The sequence below is a fragment of the Bufo gargarizans genome, chromosome 3 (genome assembly GCF_014858855.1).
Source record: "Bufo gargarizans isolate SCDJY-AF-19 chromosome 3, ASM1485885v1, whole genome shotgun sequence".
Lineage (NCBI taxonomy): Eukaryota > Metazoa > Chordata > Amphibia > Anura > Bufonidae > Bufo > Bufo gargarizans.
Genome location: NC_058082.1, coordinates 44,520,356 through 44,546,264, shown reverse-complemented (window position 1 = coordinate 44,546,264; position 25,909 = coordinate 44,520,356). Strand labels below are relative to the sequence as shown.

The 25,909-nt window shown below is 45.2% G+C and overlaps 1 protein-coding gene across 4 annotated transcripts in view; it reads right to left on the bottom strand.

Annotated features, from left to right (window-relative positions):
- Positions 1-411: 411 nt before the first annotated feature.
- Positions 412-25,909, bottom strand: part of GDPD5 (glycerophosphodiester phosphodiesterase domain containing 5) — a 163,674-nt gene continuing 138,176 nt past the window's right edge. For 3 of the 4 annotated variants that reach the window (XM_044284763.1, XM_044284764.1, XM_044284766.1), the window contains 10 exons: positions 22,796-22,878; positions 18,712-18,862; positions 18,056-18,277; positions 15,780-15,937; positions 15,488-15,635; positions 15,310-15,392; positions 12,015-12,029; positions 6,300-6,412; positions 1,814-3,633; positions 412-1,711 (listed from right to left, as the gene is read on the bottom strand). In XM_044284763.1, coding sequence (XP_044140698.1) covers positions 3,497-3,633; positions 6,300-6,412; positions 12,015-12,029; positions 15,310-15,392; positions 15,488-15,635; positions 15,780-15,937; positions 18,056-18,277; positions 18,712-18,862; positions 22,796-22,878 — 1,110 coding nt within the window. In that variant the 3' untranslated portion in view covers positions 412-1,711; positions 1,814-3,496. The remainder of the gene's footprint in view (positions 1,712-1,813; positions 3,634-6,299; positions 6,413-12,014; positions 12,030-15,309; positions 15,393-15,487; positions 15,636-15,779; positions 15,938-18,055; positions 18,278-18,711; positions 18,863-22,795; positions 22,879-25,909) is intronic. The other variant, XM_044284765.1, reaches the window with a different exon arrangement.

Below are 25,909 nucleotides of genomic sequence, written 5' to 3'. Positions count from 1 at the left end.
AATGTTGCACTGAATTTTCAGCAAAAGATATATTTATTTATTTTTTGGGGAGGAGGGGGGGGGGTTTGCAGTGGATCTTGGGTGAGTTACCACACTTTTTTTTCCCAGGACTTGACCCCTGGGAGATACCCAGGTTATACCAGCTGCACATATATAATTATATACAGGAGATGCCCAGGTTATACCAGCATGCTCCATATCACTATATACAGGAAGATGTATAACTTATACCAGCTGTACATATATAATTATATACAGGAAATGCCCAGGTTATACCAGCTGCACATATATAATTATATACAGGAGATGCCCAGGTTATACCAGCTGTACATATACAGTATATTTTAGATGATGCCTAGGTTATAGCAGCGGTTAGGAAGGACAATAAATAAGACAAGGTAATAGTAGGAATCCATACGAAATTAATTTATTCTTGAACACAACACAGTAACATTTCACAGCCTGATCATAGAAGACTAGGAATAAATACTGTTTTCCAGGAGGGTGGTAGAGCGCCGCGGCAGTCCGTGGGGGTGGCGGGGTGTTGCTCCCCATATGGTGGTGATGAGCAGCAGTGGGAACAAAAAACCCCCAAATAGGATTCAAAACACAAAATCTCCAGAAACTAAAAAGAAAAAAATAATCTGGATGAAGACCTCGCCCTCTTTCTGCCATGACAGTCCCTTGTTTGTATGTTGTGCTGGTTTCTGTTGGCAGATTCACATTTTTCTTTATTTTAGGGGCTCATTTCCTTTTTTTCCAGATATTTTGCCAAATATTGAAGGGCTGTGCCAGGACTTTAATACTGATGAGCTATCCTTAGGATTGGTCGTCGTTAACAAATCGGCAGGAATCCAACTCCCAGCATCCTCGAGTCAGACCCCCGCCAGTTTGATATTGATGACCAATCATAAAGGATGGATCATCAATATTAAAGTCCCGACACACCCCTTTAAAGGCAAGGTGGCGCTATAATACACAATGCCGAACTACTAGGAATTTTCTATAGCATCTAGTGGTGGGTGATGGTTACTGCGCTTCTATAAACTGGATAATTAAAAAAAAAATTAAAAACACTTTATTTTCTGTATCAGGACATCGGTATAAAAGTCACAGGTCTTGATTTACTCTGAACGATACTTCTATACATTAGGTCTCATAGCAATTCTGGTTTTACCTGTAGTTTTTGGTGGCTGTCTGGATTTTCATGGAAAATGATTTTTCTTTCCCCATCTTTCTATTGCCGTCAAGTGGCTTGAGCTGGAAATACATTTCAAGGAACAGCCCAGGTAGAAACGACACACTGTGTTATATTTACGACAGGGTCTGAGGGGGCGGAGCATGACAAAGTGAATCTCTCTTGGGTGGTCCTGAATCTGTGTGTCATGCTCCACCCCCTAAGGCCCAGCATTAGACATAATACAGTGCATCAATTTGGTATGGAGTGTTCCCCTGTGGCAAGGATGAACCAGGGATCGGCAACCTCCTGTGCACCAGCTCTTTGGGAACTACAACTCCCAGCATGCATACGTGCTGGGTTGTTCTTGGAACTCCTACACCAACAGTTGGAGTGCTGGAGGTGGCTGACGCTTGGCATAAACCAACCTATTGTGTGAGCCAAAGAGGTTTGTGAAAGGGGCTCCCTATCCGTGGGGATGCAGTAGCTTTCATGCACCCCACTAAGTTTAGGGATGAAATGACATTTCATGAACTACAGGAACATGACTTCCCCCACCCCCTTTTAAAAAAAAAAACGTTATTTGTACATTCCCGCTGAACCCCTTTAAGCTGCAGCGCTATGGTATGACGTCACTACAGGGGGGCTTCTCAGTCAATCAATGGGTCCAGTTCATGAAATGAACTCATGTTGCCACCATCTATAATGTTTTATTCCAAATAGTCTTTTGTGTAACATTTTTTTTTTTAACCCTGTTTATTGGGCATATGATGTCATCAGAAACTGGGTGGAGTCATATGATGTCAGCACAAACTGGGCATATGATGTAATTAACAGAAACGGCCTCTTCTCTTTCTGGCTGCTCTCTGAAGGATAATCATTACCAACAAGCAGTAAAGCGGGGAACTCGAACTGTTGAAGCAGTGCAACTCATAGCATGCTGAGAGTTGTAGTTTTACAGAAGCTGGAAAGTAACCGCGGCATTGGAGGAGGATGCAATGGCTAGGCTATGTCAGGGTCCCCATGGACAGACAGATTCAGGTGGAGCACACTATTGCATAGAAATCTATGGGATAAAAAAAACAAAACGTTGGGGCTCTACATCCATTAAACCCGATGCCTGCATCTTAACCCCTTAGTGATCACGCGCATTTAAAAAAAATTGCATTCCTTCCAAGAGATATAACTTTTTTTGTTTTTTAATCAATGTACTTGTATGAGGTCTTATTTTTTTTCAGGACAAGTTATAGTTTTTAATGCACCATTTTAAGTACATGTAATGATTGATTAAAGCCAGCCGTTTAGCTAGGACCCCCCTTGTTTACGTCAGTATAGTGGTCACTAAGGGGTTAAAGGAACTTTGCACATAAAAAATGTACATAGATTGACTAAATTGGCAAATACAGTACTACCACCCTGCACTGATCTCTAATTATTGCATGCCTAATACTGTAGTCACTTCTAAAGCTGCATCTAGATTTTTCTCTGGTCTCTAGTTCTCACATTGCAGTGCATTGTTGGAGTTCATCTGACAGCAGAATTTTGAAAGCAGCTCTGGATGTGACTAGAGTATAAGTGATCAGGTTAGAGAAGGAGGTAATCATTGATAATCTCTGTCCTTTACACATTATCATCCCCCCACCCCCGGGACGCTTCAGCTTTATATAGACAGATAACTCTAAATCCTTCTTGCACGTTCTCCTCTCTGCCCTTTTTCATGTATAGATCTTGAAGTTGAATGATATCTACCATCCTCTCATACTGTCTGAGTGGGAGGGGCCTATGACAAGTCTGTGCAGCCTGGAGAGGCAGTGTACTGTATAGCAGACAGAACTTCCTGTGACCACTTCTAGACATATCCTGAAACTAATGGTGTTAAAAAGATACTAAATGGCCGCCTCCAGTATGAGAAGACTGTGCTGCCCCCTTATACACGATATTTTTTATCAGACCGCATGGCGAGGTTATTGTAAGAACGGAACGGACTCCATCAGGCTGTGTTCAACATTTTCTCGGTTTAAATTGAAAAAATAAAATAAAATAAAAGAAATCAATTTCCACAAGAACTTGCTTGTGTCCTAGTCACAAAATACACGAAGGGCGAAGAAAAAAAAAAAGGAATCAAATTATTTTCTACATATATACAACCTCACAGTCCGAATTATACAACAAGACTAAGAGAAAAAAATCTGCAAAAATAAACATTATCCTGGCATAAAGTAGTCCCGTAAAATTCCCTCGTCTTGGGAAGACGTTGACGCCGAGGACGAGGGGGTCTTCCGTGGATTTCACTGTAAACATGTATCGGGCCTCGTCCTGTCAGGTCTCATCGACTCTCTGGTTGCTGGTGGTTTTCGAGTCTGTGCTTGGAGTTATGGCGTTGTTGGAGAAACCGTCATAGCGGCTCTCAGAGCACAGTGACAGCTCCTCGGGGGTGTCCATGCCGTTATTAATTTCTGAGGAGGGAGTAGAATGAAATATAATGAAGATAGTATCTTAATTCATTACAATTATGTGAAAGGTTTCTTAATTGCTGCCAAGACTCAAGGATAAAGCCTGTGAGTCCTGCTTCACTGCCTACTCAGAGAAAGCCTGTGAGTCCTGCTCCACTGCCTTCTCATAGAAAAAGCCTGTGAGTCCTGCTTCACTGCCTACTCATAGAGAAAGCCTGTGAGTCCTGCTCCACTGCCTACTCATAGAGAAAGCCTGTGAGTCCTGCTCCACTGCCTACTCAGAGAAAGCCTGTGAGTCCTGCTCCACTGCCTACTCATAGAGAAAGCCTGTGAGTCCTGCTCCACTGCCTACTCATAGAGAAAGCCTGTGAGTCCTGCTCCACTGCCTACTCATAGAGAAAGCCTGTGAGTCCTGCTCCACTGCCTACTCATAGAGAAAGCCTGTGAGTCCTGCTCCACTGCCTACTCAGAGAAAGCCTGTGAGTCCTGCTCCACTGCCTACTCATAGAGAAAGCCTGTGAGTCCTGCTCCACTGCCTACTCATAGAGAAAGCCTGTGAGTCCTGCTCCACTGCCTACTCATAGAGAAAGCCTGAGTCCTGCTCCACTGCCTACTCATAGAGAAAGCCTGAGTCCTGCTCCACTGCCTACTCATAGAGAAAGCCTGTGAGTCCTGCTCCACTGCCTACTCATAGAGAAAGCCTGTGAGTCCTGCTCCACTGCCTACTCATAGAGAAAGCCTGTGAGTCCTGCTCCACTGCCTACTCATAGAGAAAGCCTGTGAGTCCTGCTCCACTGCCTACTCATAGAGAAAGCCTGTGAGTCCCGCTTCACCCTCCCACTCTTAAAAAGCCTTTGGCCCCTTTCACACGGGCGAGTATTCCGCGCGGATGCGAGGCGCGAGTTGAACGCATTGCACCCGCACTGAATACCGACCCATTAATTTCTATGGGGCTGTTCACATGAGCGGTGATTTTCACGCATCACTTGTGCGTTGCCTGAAAATCGCAGCATGCTCTATATTCTGCGTTTTTCACGTAACGCAGGCCCCATAGAAATGAATAGGGTTGCGTGAAAATCGCATAGCATCCGCAAGCAAGTGCGGATGCGGTGCGATTTTCACGCACGGTTGCTAGGAGACGATCGGGATGGAGACCCGATCATTATTATTTTCCCTTATAACATGGTTATAAGGGAAAATAATAGCATTCTGAATACAGAATGCATAGTACAATAGCGCTGGAGGGGTTAAAAAAAATAAAAAATTATTTAACTCACCTTAGTCCACTTGTTCGCGTAGCCGGCATCTCCTTCTGTCTCCTTTGCTGAACAGGACCTGGGGTGAGCATTAATTACATGAACAGGACCTGTGATGACGTCACTCCGGTCATCACATGTTCCATCACCATGGTAAAAGATCATGTGATGGACCATGTGATGACCGGAGTGATGTCATCACAGGTTGTGTTCATGTAATTAATGCTCACCCCAGGTCCTGTTCAGCAAAGGAGACAGAAGGAGATGCCGGCTGCGCGAACAAGTGGACTAAGGTGAGTTAAATAATTTTTTATTTTTTTTAACCCCTCCAGCGCTATTGTACTATGCATTCTGTATTCAGAATGCTATTATTTTCCCTTATAACCATGTTATAAGGGAAAATAATACAATCTACAGAACACCGATCCCAAGCCCAAACTTCTGTGAAGAAGTTCGGGTTTGGGTACCAAACATGCGCGATTTTTTTCAAGCGAGTGCAAAACGCATTACAATGTTTTGCACTCGCGCAGAAAAATCGCGGGTGTTCCCGTAACGCACCCGCACATTTTCCCGCAACGCCCGTGTGAAAGGGGCCTTTGAGTCCTGCTTCCCCCTCCTACTCACAGAGAAAACCTGTGAGTCCTGCTTCCTCCATCCACTCATATAGAAAGACTAACTCCTGCTTCTCCCCTCTCGCTCTTAGAGAAAACCTCTGAGTCCTGTTTTCCTCACCCATTCACCCGTCCGTAGAATGGGTCCGCATCCGTTCCGCAATTCTGTGGAATGGGTGCGGACCCATTCATTCTCAATGGGGATGGAAAGGATGTGGACAGCACACATTGTGCTGTCTGCATCCGCATTTCCGGTCCACGGCTTCGTACTTCCGGTCCGCGGCTCACGTAAAAAAATAGAACATGTCCTATTCTTGTCCGCAATAGCGGACAAGAATAGGCATTTCTATAGGGGTGCCGGCCCAGTGTATTGCGGATCTGCAATACACTACGGACGTGTGAATGGACCCTAATAAATCACAGCAAACTATTGACATTTTTAAAGGGGGTTTCTAGTTTTATAGCGAAATGTTATACAAGTTTCTATTATACTTTGTGTTTCTGTTCTTTACCTTTTTCATGAACTCTGCTTGTTGTCAGTAAATGGGGGCATTCTGGTTTTCCTCCTTAAGTTGAAGCCTGTACATATCCAATGCTTCTCATAGCTGAGGGTATGTTACTACTGTATCCAGACTAGACGCTCCTCTGCTAACAAAACACCCTGGACTCTAGACTTATGCATTTCACCTGCACTGATACACTGTAACAGACTATCAGGACATTATTGTATTGTATTGCCAATCCCTCAGTTGCGAAAAGTAGGTGTCAGGTGTGAATGGAGAAGGGACACCCCACAAATCACCTGAAAAGATGAGTTTCTCCTTCATGATCCGGACGTCCCGGCTTGTCCTCCGCACCGCGGCGCTCAGCATGATCTGTTCCGGGTTATAGGTTCTGATGCTGCCCAGTCGCCACCTGCAACAGAAGACAAGCTGTCACCAAATGGTCCAAACTCTGAAAGGGCAAATGACTACGCAACAAGTCACAAAGCCATTCCTGGGTCAAAGGAAACCGAACAAACATGACAATGCAAAGGTCAAAAAAACATGTGACCTTCACTAAAGGGTTAAAACTGGTGCACAGGACACGGGGGCACTAAGGAACAGCACACAACAGGGTTTTCTGCATCAATATAAGAGCATTACCATTCAACATGCCAAGTGCACGAGGGGTGCAGTATTACAACTGAATATCGAGTGAGGAACAGAAGGTCGGTGAAGGGAACAGAGAAACCAGGTGGTGGGGTCATCTAGGCGTCGTGCAGGCTAGGGCTTGACAAATGTGGTACTGGTCATGGGAGAGTGGACAATAAATGGTATACATCCAGGATAGAGGACCAATGAAAGGTTCAGCCATGGTCGCAACAATGTCCCAAAAGATAATGGGACCAAAAGCCATCACAACATCATCACAGTGAATTTACTTATCCAGACCATGACCATGATATGACCCATGAATCGGGGGCTTGGCTTAGAACAGCCCATGGAGCTTCAGAGCGGCCACGTGCAAAAGTGAATGGTGACTGTGGCAATTATCCCATCAAGGTGTAACCCGTCTCAGATACTCAGCAAAACCTGGAGACACAGCCTGTCCAACACGCGCTACCTACACCCCACCAGGTCTGTACACATTAACTGGTCCTCAAAGCTACTTCCTGTGCTCTATCTGAGTAGGCTGTTGAGTTTCTTCTCAAGCAGATGGGGGAGACAAAACATTACTTTCTCAGCCTAAAAGCTTGACGATAAAGATGTTCCTAAAAATGGCAGTGGTTTGAGTTTTCAGTGTTTGACAGAAATATTTCTTTAAAGGGTTAAAATCCATTGACAAAAATGTGATCACAAAGTGTCCTACTGCTGGGATCCCCAGCGATCAGAAATAATCTACAGTAAAGCTTGGAAGTAACTGTTCAAATTCCCTGCAGTGCCACCACAGTGGAACTGAAGAAGTTCACCATGGTCAGGTCCTCCAGAGTGAGAGACGCTCTTTGTAACCTCCCTCTACTAGCTCACAATTCACTACCACGATGTATGCAAATTAGTTTTCTAATCTGGAAGACCCCTTTAAGTTGCATTAATTTTGGGAAATCTGTTATGCATCTAAATTTCCCTCCCAGGTGGGAACATCAAGACTGATCCATACACTTCCATAATATTTAGCTGTAAAGAAAAGTCTCATTACTGGGTCAGGGCTGTTGTGTGACACCCAAATCCTTGAAAACAAAACATTTAGGGAAAGGTCATGAAATTTTCGGCACAGTACAAAATAAATTGGAAAATCTGAGCCCATATCCAAGACTTCATGAAACGATTGTTCCTTCATCAGAGTCTTTACACGGAAAACCATGTTAACTTCTCCAGGTCACTAAAACCAGGACAAGGCTCTGATTTCTGCCTAAAATCATTTCTGATCATCTGTGCCGATAAATCCTATCATACTGTATCTATGAGGGCCACGTTCCTTCTAGGTCCACCTTATGGTCTTGAATTTTTCCCTTATAACTGGGGTCACAACATATCAGCAGCCAGTTAAGGTGTCATCACTTAGTCACACAGGCTTCATGGAAATACACAGGCCCTGCTTTTATGTTCCTCAGAGTTTTACAGCAATCACTAGGGATCTCTTCAAAAAAACATCTCATGGGTAATGCTAGATCCAATTTTTTTGGGCTAATGGGATATTCAGGCTGCCATAAAAACTGACGTTTATGACCACCAGATCCTTCTCTTCCCTCATAGAAATGAGATGAATCCGACCAATCCCCAATGCTATGGTGGTATGAGGACAGGCAGATGTCTCAATGCCTGTAGGTGTTGGTAAAGCATCTACATACTTATGATTGTATCCCATTGGACAAAATTTTGTACAAGATTGGATGAGACCCAACCAATGGAAGGAGGATGGCCTCTCCCTTCTCTCTATATGAAGGGAAGATGGACAGTAGACCACTTTATGAATAAAACCAAAGGCTAGTAAGTAAATGGAAACCACCCTTCTTCCTTGAGGGGTCTTCACTGTTCTCAATGGCTTTCCCTGTGGTCCTCCAATGAAGGGAGGACACATGACTCTTGCCTTTAGATAATAATTATCAAAAAAAAAGAGATTCAGAAGTGGAGGTCAATGGGATCCCATCAGATGGATAAATGCCATGATATGTAGAACGTAGGACGACACAGGACAACTTAGGATAGAGGGTGGAGAACTACAGACACATGGTTAGGACAGCGACAAGTGAGATGATGGATTTCTAGAGATTTAAAGCGCAAAGAAATGCGACAACGCGTTCCTGGGGTTTCACAGGCCAAAAAAAAAAAAATGTGGGAGGAGGCAAAAAGTTCACATTATACTATATCAATTATTCTAGAATTTGTTTACAATGTTTAGAAAAAGTTCCAAAACCAGGTTAAATTTCTGAAAACCAGATCTTAGTCTAGATGCACAGAAGTGTTATCAGAAAAAAAAACTGAAGTGGGAAGAAGGATAAAGCTTTCTTCAAAAAGATAAAAAGTTGAATATTTTTGATCAGCAGGATCGACTATCAAACCAGGTATGCTGACTGGTAGGGTTGATCTTGCTGATTAAAATGATACCTGTCTTGTAAAAATCGGTTGAGGCGTTCCTGAGGAAATCTTTTTTTTATTCTTTATGCAAATGAGGGCTTCAGTTCCCTGAGGGGCGTGGCCAGCACTACAAAGCTAAGGTGCACCGAGGGCCCCACCCCTTGGTTCGGTAAAGCCCTCATTTGTATGAAGAATAAAAGTAACTTTTCTTGGGAATGCCACAACCGATTTTCACAAGACAGGTATCCTTTTAATCAGCATGATTGACCCTATCAGGTATAGTCCCTGGTTCGATAGGGTTGGTGTTGCTGACAGATGGCCTTTAAGGAACAAAATACAATACATTTTTGTCAATTGTTACAGTTACTAAATACAAGATTTGCGTCATGTGTCCCTAATGTATGGTTTGCCGACCATACATATACCATGTCGCAAAAATGTCCACCATTTACATGACCCTCAGGGAATATGTACTATGACTATCCTACAAAAATGTCGCTAGCAGATTTCTATTTACTTGTGCAAGGCATCACCGGAGGCAGACATTTTGTGAGTTGGCCACAGAGACCGATTCAGGAAAACGGTCTAGAATAAAAAAACCTTAGCAACCAATCACAGCGCAGATTTCATTTTGCCAGGGCACTACGCGAAATGAAAGCTGAGCTCTTACTGGTTGCCATGGACTGTTTCATAAATCTCCGCCACAAATATTAGGATTTGGGCCACAAATCCACAATATCGGATAGTAAGAGATTGTATCATGATCATGGATCCACAGAAATCTGGACAATCCCCTCTAACAAGAATGACCAATCTGGTGACAAAAATACATGACCAGGGACATGGTGGCACCAGGGAAACAGATGCTCTAAGCTTCTGAAACTGGCCATACAGTATCGGTGACCATCTGATTTGTATGTAGGCCTCAGACTCTCCCCCGATGACAGATGACCGGTTAAGCAGGTTGGAGTTCAACATGCCAAATCCTTTTGCTCTCGGGGATCTAAGCCACCATTAAAAAATCCTGTTCTCCCCTCTCCCATTTGAGCTGAGCATGCACGTGCAGGGGAGATGGGGAGAGATACCAGTCGGCCCAATCAGCATTCAGCCGTCCGTTATTTCAGGTGTATGGCCAGTTTTTAAGAGCCAGAAGGCCTACCGTGCCCCTTTGCCATAAAAAAAACCCTCCTTATATATTCAACATATCTGGCGCCAATGGATCAATAGCAGTCAATATGGATGATTCAGGCATCGGCAGCTTTTATTTATTTTTTAATCACTATATCTGAGCTTTGTTTTTGTTTTTTTAAAACCTCATAAGAAAAGCCTCCTTAATGAAGAAGCCATCATTTATATATCTGGCGCCAAAGGATTCCTTGGTGTAAGAAGTAGATCAGCCAGACAGGAGAATCCTTCCATATATTACTATTTCTCCTCTTCTATAACTGCACTAGAAGAAGAAAAAAATCCCCGTTCTACAAGATACATAACTGGCGCCAAGTGGTCTTCATAGAGAAAAAGATTTCTAACACTGACCTATTTGGCACAGCCCCCTCCCCTCACATCCAAACGGATCATCATGTATATATCTGGTGCCCGGGATCCATCTGTGCCACCACTGCTCATTCAGACAATACTGCTCGAAGTCTACTTCGCTTTATTTTTACTTTTTTATCATATCATGCAAATGAAAATACAAGGCTAAACCCTGACACTAGATGTTAAAATGAGACTTTAGCCAATATATTCCGTTCAAGAACATATCGGAGCCCGCGCACCCCGTCAAGGTATCTCAGTTGGCACGGGACCTACCGCTAAACCTACCTATAGTGTGTGAACACTGTCCGATAGGTGCTAAGGTCCGACTCACAGCCAAGCTTCCACAAATACAATGGGAGGAGGGAGAAGGCTGTGAGTCCCACCTATACCAGGCTAGTGAGACACAGGCTACCAGGTCCCGTGCCAACTGAGATACCTTGACGGGGTGCGCGGGCTCCGATATGTTCTTGAACGGAATATATTGGCTAAAGTCTCATTTTAACATCTAGCGTGAGGGTTTAGCCTTGTATTCCTATTTGCATATATTGTAGTGCACCTTTGCAGTGATTTATTTAGCTAGTGTGAAAGTACCCTAAGCCATCAATGATATAACTGGTGCCAAGCGATAGATCTATATTGTATGGATCATCCTAAAGGGGTTGTCTTACCTCAAACATTGGTGGCATAACCTAGCAATAGATAACGGAGTGCCCAAAGAGAAGGAGAGCGCACCACGCATATGCAGCCACCCTGCATTCATTTCTATGGGAGTGCGGAATATAGCTGAGCGGCATGCTCAACTATTTTCGGAGCCCCTATAGAAATTAATCGAAAACGCACTGCGCAAGCGCGCCCACCGCTCCATTCTCTTCTATGGAACTGACATTGATGCGTATATGCCACCAATGTTTGAGGTGAGACAACCCCTTTAAGTTTAAAACCCCCTAAAATCAGAGCTCCTTTTTATTTCTGGTTTTCCTAAAGCTTCACCTACACCCTGCTTAACAGAGGAGTCATAGATAACATATATGGCGCCAATTGAACCGTGTGCGCCGGTATGGATCACCCATGTTGCCTGATGGCATTTTTTTCCTCCCCTATAACCATATCTGGGAGACAAAACTCAGTTTTTGTTTTTTTAAAGCCGCCACCATTTTCATACTTGGCGCCAACTATATCTCCTGTATTTTGGCGCCCTTGTTGTAGGCAAGGGGTGAACTTTCTGATAACCGTCCAGAGATCCCGATCTGTCGATTCATGACACATTCACTTGGAGGATATTGAATCGGCCCACACAATGGCTGCCTCGGTTTCCCCGGGTAGCGCCTTCTATAAACACTCAATCTGAACCGCGCTTCCGCCATGATGGATCGGATTGGGACAGACAAGAGGTGGACGGAAGAGCGGGACGGCAGAATTACCTGATTATGTGATAGCTGTGAGATGCCAGGATGCAGCAGAGAGAGGAACATGCAAAGAAGTAAGAGCGTTATGAAAGTAAAACAAGGCAAGGAAGCAAAACATTAGTCATCACAGTGGGCGGCCGAGGCGGCCATTTTCAGATGTCGAGACACTTGACAACCGCATTCGGATTCGCCACATCACATATCGGAAAATTCTTTAAAATACATATCCTTTCCTATAACCAAGGGGTCGACAAGTCACAACCGATGCTGGAAGGCAGCCATATTGAGCCCCAAATGTTAAAACCCAATGCGATAGGTCATTGGTTTTCATAAACCCTGTAAACGTGTATCCCTCGAAATTATTATTTCCAGTAGGCTGCACGTCTGCGCCGCGAGCACAACATAATGAGGCTCGAGGCTCCTCTGTGCCTCAAAAAACTGACCCCATCACCATCAAAGCAGAATGAATTAAATTTAAATGAACTAAAAGGGGCAGTCCGGGATTAGACAGAAGGATCTGTTTTCTTCTAGAAACAGTGCCCCTCTCGTCTATGGCTGTGTCTGGTATTGCAGGCATTGACCAGGGGCATCCCTTTAAATACCATCTTCCAGTCTAGATATATTAATCAAGAGTAACTTGGCAAATACTTTTACATCCTTTGTCTTGCATGCATCCCGCTTTACAGGATATCTTCTCTAGTCACATCAAGAGCTGCGTTCTGCTTCTAGCTATCGGATACGCCCCTAACTGCTTGTTTGAGCTTTTATGCTGCACTGCATTCTGGGAAAATGCTTCTACGCTTCCAAGACTGAAACTAGCCAAAGCCAGCTCCGCAGAGACACAGAACAAGCAGGGGATGCAGTGAGCTCTGAAACAGATACAATCTAAAAAGCAGCTCTGGATGTGACTGGAGCACAAGATTTGATATGATTCAAGGTTTGTGCAGGATAAGGTAGATATATTAAGATTATACCTACATATATCTAAGATTACTAATAAGAAAGGAAGGCGACAACCTATAACCATCATATTGAATGTTATCCTGCTTTTCTACAAGAGCTTGCAATCCTATCACTATATATACTGTATATATATATATATATATATATATATCTGAATCGGTTGTTTGAAATAAGAAAATAGGGTCTGTATGTAACAGCGCCACCCTTGTCCATAGGCTGTGTCTGGTATTGCAGCTCACTTAAATAGGGCTGAGCTGCAATACCAGATCCGGCCATGGGCAGCAGTGGCGCTGTTCTGGCTCATATTTGTATTACAGGTAAGTTGATTAGGTCCCTTGTGCGCTCGCCATTGTTTCCCTTTCTTGGCATATAACAATATCCTTGAAATGAGACGACAGGATAAAAATAAAAAATAAAACAGGAAAGAGAAAACTCAGCAGAAAAAATGCTGAAGGTTTCTGCTGCATCAATCTAGGTCAGGCATGCTCAACCAGCGGCCCTCCGGCTGTTGCAAAACTACAACTCCCAGCATGCCCGGACAGCGTACAGCTATCAGCCTACAGCAGGGCATGGTGGGAGTTGTAGTTTTACAACAGCTGGAGGGCAGCGGGTTGAGCATCCCTGACCTAGGTAATCTATAAGACTCCCCTATTCTGTAGACTGTTGGGGGGAACCTCCTGAAACACATAAAGAAGCCTTTTCTGCTACAGGGCAGAGTTTTGTTTTTCTAATACTGAGCCCCAAATCCCTATGAAGATAGATGTAAATGCTCAAACTCTGCCTACCTGCAGCCACCACTAGGGGGAAACCCAATTCCTGTAATACAGGTCTTCTCCACCGGGGGGACTGGATTTAGGTACGTTCACAACAAGCCTTATAAACGTGGCAGAATTTCTGTTTTGCCCTCTGAATGTAAAAGGTTAAAAATGCGGAAATGTCTCTGAAAAGTCATGTGTCCCCTTCAGGTGACATAAACTGATAGAAGCGATGAATATAAAGTGTTCCTCCAGCACTCGGGGTGACAAAGGGAATCCTTTTACCTTATTTTACACACTTAGGCCTCATGCACACGACCGTTGTTCTGGTCCGCACCCGATCCGCAGTTTTTGCGGCTCGGGTGCGGACCCATTCACTTCAACGGGGCCGCAAAAGATGCGGACAGCACTCCATGTGCTGTCCGAATCCGTTGCTCCGTTCCGTGGCACCGCAAAAAACAATATAACCTGTCCTATTCTTGTCCGTTTTGCGGACAATAATAGGCATTTCTACAATGGGCCGCAAATTGCGGAAGGCACATGGGCGGCTTACGTGTTTTGCGGACAGCAAAAAACGGAACGGTCGTGTGCATGAGGCCTTAGACGTAATTGTAGCATCTAAAGGGTTAAACAAAAAAAAATAAAAAAATTAAGTTCTGTCCAGTCCCGGCCTCGGTAGATGGTTGTCACTTATAGCTGGGTCCCAAGCATCACTGCACCATAATGGTACGCTGGTTCACATGAACCAGTTCTAAGCAGTAATAAATAATAAGGTTCCCCTTCACTGACAGCAAGCAGAGCTCTCGGAAATGGCAAAGAATCAAAAGAAGATTTATTTGCAACTTTTATAGCATTTATAACAGAAACCCCAGCTGATGAATAGGAGAGTCTGACAATAAAGGCCCAATTTCTGGGGGGGGGTTATTATGTGGCTCATGGGCCCAGCTGCCCAACACTGAATATTATAGAGAAGCATCAGTGGGCACTTTGAAAGGGAACCCATCAATAGAGGCAGCTCCCGCAATATAGCCTCAAAGTGCAAATCAGGGGCTGGAAAATATCTTGCCCCTCCCGACTGTGGGCGTACACAACCAATAAGATGAGCCAAAAGGATCAGGTGACATGCTCCCTGCAATCCCGCCTCCAAAGAGCCAAAAAGAGCCCAGAAAGGGGATTTCGTAAGGTCTAGAAGGCTTCCCAGCTGGGTTCACCCCTGGAAGTCCTCCGACTTTAAGGGGTTGGCCATGTAGCCTATATATATATATATATATATATATATATATATATATATATAACAGATCGCACATAATCCTGGTTGGATATCCCAGCAATGTCATCAACGTCTTAAAGGAACCCTCCATGTAAAATGTGACGTGAAATAAAAAGTGACGTTCTACTACTTCTAGTGCAGGGTCCGATGAAGCAGGATATGACACAGGGATTCAATGACCACCAAGTAGAGGTCAAGCTCCGCCCCTCGGGCCCTGCACCGGGTATAAGGTACTGCACCATGTTCCTTCCATTTAGTGAGGAACCGTAGAAGAAAATCTCAGGCGCTTACAGAACAATAGGACAAGCAGGGGGTCACTTACTTCTGCAGGATGAACACTCCTATAATTACAGTGAATGATATGATATCCGAGGTGATCCATATGAGCGAGTATTCATCTGGAGCCTGAAACATACAGAGAAATTAGGGGTTAAGCTGTGTGTATATTGTATACGCTGGTGTATATTTTAACCAGAGAAAACCTTAAATCAATCACTTACCAGTAACCAGATGGGGAAAGGCACCTTACTGAGGATGTGAGAGGCGTCAGATGTGACGGACTCCACGCCGGCACACCACAGCACCGAGAACAACCACGGCTCGTTGACGGTGTACGTGTTGAGGGTCAGATTCTGTGAACCGTATTCCCTGCAGAGTACAAGGCATATGAGAGAAACCAGGGAAGACCAATAACATGCAACAGAACATAAAACACGGTAACTGGACCGACCGGACCGCAAGAACCTTCAAGAACTTTACATCAATCTGTCCTTAAAATTTCTTTAGTCATACCTGATGTCTTCTTGGTTGACCTCTGTGTACCTCAGGTTAATGAAGGTGATGTCCCTGTCCTTCATGAACTTAGGATCTCTTTTGATGCTTGAAGCTTGTTGAAAGTCTGGAGCAAGATGTTGTACAAAGGGTCTCTCATGATCCGAGAGCCAAATAACCTATAGACCAGAATATGATTACTATAGTACTACTCGCTGTGTACAAGAATATAACTACTATAATACTGCTCCTATGTACAAGAATATAACTACTATAATACTGCTCCTATGTACAAGAATATAACTACTATAATACTGCTCCTATGTACAAGAATATAACTACTATAATACTGCTCCTATGTACAAGAATATAACTACTATAATACTGCTCCTATGTACAAGAATATAACTACTATAATACTGCCTCCTATGTACAAGAATATAACTACTATAATACTGCTCCTATGTACAAGAATATAACTACTATAATACTGCTCCTATGTACAATGATATAACTACTATAATGCTGCCCCTATGTACAAGAATATAACTACTATAATACTGTCTCCTATGTACAAGAATATAACTACTATAATACTGCCTCCTATGTACAAGAATATAACTACTATAATACTGCCTCCTATGTACAAGAATATAACTACTATAATACTGCTCCTATGTACAATGATATAACTACTATAATGCTGCCCCTATGTACAAGAATATAACTACTATAATACTGCTCCTATGTACAGGAATATAACTACTAGAATACTGCTCCTATGTACAAGAATATAACTACTATAATACTGCTTCCTATGTACAAGAATATAACTACTATAATACTGCTCCTATGTACAAGAATATAACTACTATAATACTGCTCCTATGTACAAGAATATAACTACTATAATACTGCTCCTATGTACAAGAATATAACTACTATAATACCGCTCCTATGTACAAGAATATAACTACTATAATACTGCTCCTATGTACAAGAATATAACTACTATAATACTGCCTCCTATGTACAAGAATATAACTACTATAATAATGCCTCCTATGTACAAGAATATAACTACTATAATACCGCTCCTATGTACAGGAATATAACTACTAGAATACCGCTCCTATGTACAAGAATATAACTACTATAATACTGCTCCTATGTACAAGAATATAACTACTATAATACTGCTCCTATGTACAAGAATATAACTCCTATAATACTGTCCCTATGTACAAGAATATAACTACTATAATACTGCTCCTATGTACAAGAATATAACTACTATAATACTCCCTCCTATGTACAAGAATATAACTACTATAATACTGCCCCTATGTACAAGAATATAACTACTATAATACTGCTCCTATGTACAAGATATAACTACTATAATACTGCCTCCTATGTACAAGAATATAACTACTATAATACTGCCTCCTATGTACAAGAATATAACTACTATAATACTGCCTCCTATGTACAAGAATATAACTACTATAATACTGCTCCTATTACAAGAATATAACTACTATAATACTGCTCCTATATACAAGAATATAACTACTATAATACTGCTCCTATGTACAAGAATATAACTACTATAATACTGCTCCTATGTACAAGAATATAACTACTATAATACTGCCTCCTATGTACAAGAATATAACTACTATAATACTGCTCCTATGTACAAGAATATAACTACTATAATACTGCTCCTATGTACAAGAATATAACTACTATAATACTGCTCCTATGTGCAAGAATATAACTACTATAATACTGCTCCTATGTACAAGAATATAACTAATATAATACTGCTCCTATGTACAGGAATATAACTAATATAATACTGCTCCTATGTACAAGAATATAACTACTATAATACTGCTCCTATGTACAAGAATATAACTACTATAATACTGCCTCCTATGTACAAGATATAACTACTATAATACTGCTCTTATGTACAAGGATATAACTACTATAATACTGCCTCCTATGTACAAGAATATAACTACTATAATACTGCTCCTATGTATAATAATATAACTAATATAATACTTCTCCTATGTACAAGAATATAACTACTATAATACTACTCCTATGTACAAGAATATAACTACTATAATACTACTCCTATGTACAGGAATATAACTACTATAATACTGCTCCTATGTACAGGACTATAACTACTATAATACTGCTCCTATGTACAGGAATATAACTGCTATCATACTACAGTATAAGGAGTGTTGGTGCTCTGGGAGATGTCGGGGGCTCACCCGCTCCTGGGGCAGTCCAGACTGCAGGATGGTGGACACGGTGATGTTGATGTAGGTCTCGTACTGGGGGTGACCGGCTGGAAGGTGATGGATTCTCAGAAGAAGTGATGCGTTGTTTTCTTTGACCAGGGCCAGCAGGTCGGTCAGCTTACATACGGACTGGTTTCCCGCCTCCGTCACATCCACCGGGGACAGCGAGCTGACCGTCCAGAAAGGGTCATTCTAGATGTAAAGAAAAGCATCATCTCAGAGAAAATCTCCAAGAAGCCGGGTCAATTTAAACTATTGCTAATTACATCCTTTTATAGGCGATTTCACCCTTTGAACGAAAGACATGGGTGAAAAATCTGCAATTTAGCCACTGACCACAAGATGGCAGCAGAAATCCTTCCAATCTATTCTGTAATCTCACAGAAGGACCCTGGGCCACATGGGGCCCCTGCATCCACCTGGCTATAGGGAATAAAAGCCACAAATATTCTGGAAGAAAAGGAGCTAATGACCCGGCTCTGGCCTAAGTGGGCAAAACGAAGCACCGCAGACATTACTACGGAAAGTTCCATTAATCCGTCATATAATGGATTAAAACTACAGTTAATATGGCATGTGACATAGATAGATATGAGATAGATAGATAGGAGATGATTGACACTTACATTTATAAACCACTCTCCAGCATTCAGCCTCTCGAGGTCGGTCCAGTTGAACATGGCGGGCAGATGAGACGAGAGCTCGGGGAAGACCTGCTTGATGTTCGTGGTTCTCCTCAGGGTGTCATCGTGCATAATGAACGGAATCCCATCATAACTGCAGAGCGAAAAAATCCAATCCATCAGTGAAACGCTGTGAATCCTGCAGGATGGTGATCCCGCTGGCCATTGAACATTGCTTGCTGTAATAGATGTGGCCAGCAGAGGGCAGCACCTCACACACACAGTGCAGGAGGATAGAAGTGGTGGACGGCTGCAGGGGTAACGCCATAGGGGGGTGCGGGGTTCCAGTTGCCCTCAGGCAAAGGGGGCAGCTACAGATTTTGCTTTGGGCCCAGAAGAGGCATCTCTTTGCCTCTGTGCAGTACTTCTGGATTTATAATGTGCTGCTCGCCCTGGACTGCAGCTACTATAGGGGCACAAATATGGCACGATGTGGGCACTCCAGAGTATTTGGCATGATGTGGCAGTCTCTGGACACCGTGTGAAATGTCAGGCTGATACAACGTAGCAAAGAAAAAAAGAAAGATTCGAGCTGATGTTTCCAGACTGTGGAATAAAATCTCCCCATTCACTGACAGCAAGCAGAGATGTCGCAACTGGTGAGGAATTAAAATGGAAATCTTTCAGAAAGTTTCCAAAGTTCTCATCCTAGAACGAATGCTGGATTCTGCCACAATCTGTCTTGTCTAATGTGGCGCCTTGCAGGAATGGCCGACACTGCTGAGCAGACTGAGCGTGGGAGGAACGCCCCCATAACAGCCCCCCACACCCTCGTCACATAGAGAGGCTGCAACTGTTAGGATTTCTCACCTCCATCCTCAAGGAACATGTGTGCAAGAGTGTCCATGCTGCTCAAGTAACCGCCATGAAGAAAGGGGAAGAGGGGGGCTCTCCTTCCCTATAGCGGCATGAACTGGAGCTCCCCCTCCCTGCAGCCTCCATGACACCTTACATATCTTAGACATGAGTTATATCAAGTCAATACTCCAGTTGCAACCAAAGCTGCATTCAGAATCCTGTAGTGATTTATAGAATGCTGCAGTGAATCGTGGGAGATGTAGAGCGCTCGGCTGTAGAGAATCGTAGGAGATGTAGAGCGCTCGGCTGTAGAGAATCGCGGGAGATGTAGAGTGCTCGGCTGTAGAGAATCGCGGGAGATGTAGAGCGCTCGGCTGTAGAGAATCGTGGGAGATGTAGAGCGCTCGGCTGTAGAGAATCGTGGGAGATGTAGAGCGCTCGGCTGTAGAGAATCGTGGGAGATGTAGAGCGCTCGGCTGTAGAGAATCGTAGGAGATGTAGAGCACTCGGCTGTAGTGGATCGTGGGAGATGTAGAGCACTCGGCTGTAGTGAATCATGGGAGATGTAGAGCGCTCGGCTGTAGTGAATCATGGGAGATGTAGAGCGCTCGGCTGTAGAGAATCGTGGGAGATGTAGAGCGCTCGGCTGTAGAGAATCGTAGGAGATGTAGAGCGCTCGGCTGTAGAGAATCGTGGGAGATGTAGAGCGCTCGGCTGCAGTGAATCGTGGGAGATGTAGAGCGCTCGGCTGTAGAGAATCGTGGGAGATGTAGAGCTCTCGGCTGTAGAGAATCGTAGGAGATGTAGAGCGCTCGGCTGTAGTGAATCGTGGGAGATGTAGAGCGCTCGGCTGTAGTGAATCGTGGGAGATGTAGAGCGCTCGGCTGTAGAGAATCGTGGGAGATGTAGAGCGCTCGGCTGTAGAGAATCGTGGGAGATGTAGAGCGCTCGGCTGTAGAGAATCGTGGGAGATGTAGAGCGCTCGGCTGCAGTGAATCTTGGGAGATGTAGAGCGCTCGGCTGTAGAGAATCGTGGGAGATGTAGAGCGCTCGGCTGTAGAGAATCGTGGGAGATGTAGAGCGCTCGGCTGTAGAGAATCTTGGGAGATGTAGAGCGCTCGGCTGTAGAGAATCGTAGGAGATGTAGAGCGCTCGGCTGTAGAGAATCGTGGGAGATGTAGAGCGCTCGGCTGTAGAGAATCGTGGGAGATGTAGAGCGCTCGGCTGTAGAGAATCGTAGGAGATGTAGAGCGCTCGGCTGTAGTGGATCGTGGGAGATGTAGAGCGCTCGGCTGTAGTGAATCATGGGAGATGTAGAGCGCTCGGCTGTAGAGAATCGTGGGAGATGTAGAGCGCTCGGCTGTAGAGAATCGTAGGAGATGTAGAGCGCTCGGCTGTAGAGAATCGTGGGAGATGTAGAGCGCTCGGCTGTAGAGAATCGTGGGAGATGTAGAGCGCTCGGCTGTAGAGAATCGTAGGAGATGTAGAGCGCTCGGCTGTAGAGAATCGTGGGAGATGTAGAGCGCTCGGCTGCAGTGAATCGTGGGAGATGTAGAGCGCTCGGCTGTAGAGAATCGTGGGAGATGTAGAGCGCTCGGCTGCAGTGAATCGTGGGAGATGTAGAGCGCTCGGCTGCAGTGAATCGTGGGAGATGTAGAGCGCTCGGCTGCAGTGAATCGTGGGAGATGTAGAGCGCTCGGCTGCAGTGAATCGTGGGAGATGTAGAGCGCTCGGCTGTAGAGAATCGTAGGAGATGTAGAGCGCTCGGCTGTAGAGAATCGTGGGAGATGTAGAGCGCTCGGCTGTAGTGAATCGTGGGAGATGTAGAGCGCTCGGCTGTAGTGAATCGTGGGAGATGTAGAGCTCTCGGCTGTAGAGAATCGTAGGAGATGTAGAGCGCTCGGCTGTAGTGAATCGTGGGAGATGTAGAGCGCTCGGCTGTAGTGAATCGTGGGAGATGTAGAGCGCTCGGCTGTAGAGAATCGTGGGAGATGTAGAGCGCTCGGCTGTAGAGAATCGTGGGAGATGTAGAGCGCTCGGCTGTAGAGAATCGTGGGAGATTGTAGAGCGCTCGGCTGCAGTGAATCTTGGGAGATGTAGAGCGCTCGCTGTAGAGAATCGTGGGAGATGTAGAGCGCTCGGCTGTAGAGAATCGTGGGAGATGTAGAGCGCTCGGCTGTAGAGAATCTTGGGAGATGTAGAGCGCTCGGCTGTAGAGAATCGTAGGAGATGTAGAGCGCTCGGCTGTAGTGAATCGTGGGAGATGTAGAGCGCTCAGCTGCAGTGAATCGTGGGAGATGTAGAGCGCTCGGCTGTAGAGAATCGTGGGAGATGTAGAGCGCTCGGCTGCAGTGAATCGTGGGAGATGTAGAGCGCTCGGCTGCAGTGAATCGTGGGAGATGTAGAGCGCTCGGCTGCAGTGAATCGTGGGAGATGTAGAGCGCTCGGCTGCAGTGAATCGTGGGAGATGTAGAGCGCTCGGCTGTAGAGAATCGTAGGAGATGTAGAGCGCTCGGCTGCAGTGAATCGTGGGAGATGTAGAGCGCTCGGCCTGCAGTGAATCGTGGGAGATGTAGAGCGCTTGGCTGTAGAGAATCGTGGGAGATGTAGAGCGCTCGGCTGTAGAGAATTGTGGGAGATGTAGAGCTCTCGGCTGCAGTGAATCGTGGGAGATGTAGAGCGCTCGGCTGCAGTGAATCGTGGGAGATGTAGAGCGCTCGGCTGTAGTGAATCGTGGGAGATGTAGAGCGCTCGGTTGCAGTGAATCGTGGGAGATGTAGAGCGCTCGGCTGCAGTGAATCGTGGGAGATGTAGAGCGCTCGGCTGTAGAGAATCGTGGGAGATGTAGAGCGCTCGGCTGCAGTGAATCGTGGGAGATGTAGAGCGCTCGGCTGCAGTGAATCGTGGGAGATGTAGAGCGCTCGGCTGTAGAGAATCGTGGGAGATGTAGAGCGCTCGGCTGCAGTGAATCGTGGCAGATGTGGCAAATATGGCGTTTGCGACTTTTTTCACCAGAAAACAGGTAAAAATATAATAAATTCCTCTTTTAGTGTTTAGCTCAGGATTTGTACAGCACGTTCACAATGCAGGTCATTACAGAAGTGCCTGTCAGCAAAGTGCTGACTTTGAATGCAGCTCTGGAGGTGACTAGAGTATAATGCAGCACAAGTTCAATATTTTACAAGTAAAATAACCGAGTGTCTGAAAGGCAGTAAGTGTTCGTCCTTACCTTACCGTGACATCTGCCTGCAGCCCCGACGTCCGATGCTCCAGCGCCTTTTTAAAAGACATTAAAGTGTTTTCTGGGGCAAGCTGAAAGAAAAGAAGAGGGGCAGGGGCATTAGTGGGGGGTAAATCTGGTGCCCCCGGGAAATATCCAACATCATGTCCAGTAAACAGTACAAGATATCAGGACAAGTTACAGCAGACGCGGTCAGATCAATACAGACATGAGGGCACTTACCCACAGAGCCCACATTTTTTTTTCCAGGGGTTTATGAGGTAAGTACCAGACAAGTGACCCCAATTTCCAAAAAGGTTAATACTGTTCTTACTGCCCCTGTAGTGGCTCAGAGCCCCGTACGGTGCTGCAGGGACCACTAATCACAAATGTTTGTTGGTTGATTGTGACTTGGATGTTCACATGACCCCAGACCACCAGGGATAAGGATATGTTTGGAAAACAATGGATCAAGCCTTGTACCATGGACGAAGCACTCAACCACTAGGGATTGGGTTCTTTACAACTGGAAGACAACTATAGATTAAGGGCTTTCCACAATCACTTTACCACCAGGGATCAGACATGTGGCGGTACTAGAAACCCAGGGATATCTGGCCCATACTACCGCTAAACCACCAGTTTTCCAGCACTTAATCACCAGAAAACAGACTATTTATCACCACAGACTATTTATCATCAATAACACTGGACTGCTAGGGATCAGGGCCTACAATAAAACTGAACCACCAGGGATCAGGACATGTGGCGGTACTAGAAACTCAGGGATATCTGGCCCATACTACCGCTAAACCACCAGGTTTCCAGCACTTAATCACCAGAAAACAGACTATGTATCACCACTGCACCACCAGGGATCAGGACCTACAATAACAGTAGGTCAGAGTCCACAATAACCCTGGACCTACAATAAAAATGGACCTCTACAAGTCAGGGCCCACAATAACACCAGGAATCAAAGCCTACAGTTACTTTGGCCCATCAGGGTGTAGGGCTTACAATAACACCGGATTACTAGGGCCTGCAATAATGCTGGACCACTAAGGGACCAAGGCCTACAACAACATTGGACCACCAGGGATAAGGACCTGCAATAACACTGGACTGCTAGGGATCAGGGCCTACAATAACATTTTACCCCGAGGGATTAGGGCCTACAATAATAACACTGGACCACTAGGGGTCAGGGCCTACAATAACATTTTACCCCAAGGGATTAGGGCCTACAATAATAACAATGGACCATCAGGGATCAAAGCCTGCAATAACACTGGCCCATCAAGAGTCATAGCTTACAATAACACCAGACCACCAGGGGTCAGGGCCTACAGTAATACTGGCCACCAGGAATCAAGACCTCCAATTACATTGGTCAACCAGGGATCAGGGCCTACAATAACAATACATCACCAGAAAACGGGCTCCGCACCACACTGCTAGAAAACAATGTACCAGGCACTGATCTACGAGGGGTCAGGTGGACAAGCAGGGATCTGTATCACCGCCTGGCCACCAGGGATCAGGAGCTATAACCCTGGACCACCAGGGATCAGACTATGTATGCACCACCAAAGAGAAGGTCCTGTATCAAACTGCTGGACAACTATGCCTCAAGCATTGTGCCACCAGGGACCAGGAGGACAACTAAGGCTCTGTGTCACCAAAAGCGACCAGGCCCACTGTTAATCCACCAGTGAAAACACTACAGAATACTGGACCCGGAAGGTTAAAAATTCTGACTGGTGGGGGCCGCTGCCGGATTATTGAAATTCTTGTTTTTGGTAGGTGTCGGGTGGTTGCTCCTGATAACCCTTTGTGTTCCTCTGTGCCATTTAGAGCAGTGTTTCCCAACCAGTGTGCCTCCAGCTGTTACAAAACTACAACTCCCAGCATGCCCGCACAGCCAAATGCTGCCCGGGCATGCTAGGAGTTGTAGTTTTGCAACAGCTGGAGGCACACTGGTTGGGAAACACTGATTTAGACAGAGTATTTTGCTAAGGGGAAGACTGGCAGACATGGCAGAGAGCGCCCCCCGTGGGCCCCCCCAGCCACGCGTTGTGTTAAAACCGTTAATTGGCTCCACCGTTACCATTCATTTTCCGCAGCCCAGGCGACTTCTCGCTGCACCTCTCAATTATCAGCGGATACAAGCAATAACGAGGGGCGGCCAGTGGTGGAGGCGGCGCCATCGTGAATATTTAGGGCGATGAGGCGCGAGGCACACACTACCTCCTATTAAACGGATCGGCTGAATATGGCTCAGCTCGTCAGGGCTGGTTCACATGAAATGTTGATGTATCGCTGTTTGCGGGGTAAAATTCAGGTCCGCTCCCCGCACGGATCAGCGCGCTGTCAGGCGTTGATCGGCTCGGCTGAACATCTGACATAACACGTCGAGAACTGAGTTACAAAACGGGGCCGCGCTGACAAGAGCTCTGCTTTACTATTCCGCTGACGTTTCTGCACATTCAGCAGCAGGGGGCGCCGATATATACATCCAAATGCGGCACAGCAGAGAGGAGTGCGCAGACAGGTGCATGTGCAACCACCCAGTCAGCACCACCTGCTAATAGACCTGACGGAAGTGAATATAGATCACCACACGCTGCAGGGTATATTAATAGTGTTATGGCTGACAACTGCTGGATGCACAAAAACAGAGCCGACAACAGCATGAACTTTACAGGGTATTCTGGTTAGAGCAAATAAGGGTTAATGTTTGTATAATATAGGGATATACCGTTTTCCAGTATGCCAGGGCACCGGCTGTCACTGTACAGCGCAGCATGATGAGGGTTATAATCTTCTCTACGGCTATGTGATCACTGCACCCAGGAGATGTAACCACAGACAGGCACGGGCACTGCCAGATGGGCGTCACATCTGCCGCTGTCAGGGGTCAAACCCTGTTCTAGGAGAGATTAACATACTGGACTGAAAATATAATCTCATATAATCCGCTGCAGTCGGCCCCATGGGTGGGAAGGAATCAGGCTGCACTTCACACAACTGCCACTAGGTGGCACCAAAACATCTTCCATAATCTCCACGGCTTAATATTGACCCATTCAATGACAGAAAACTGGTTGCTGTAGTTCTTTG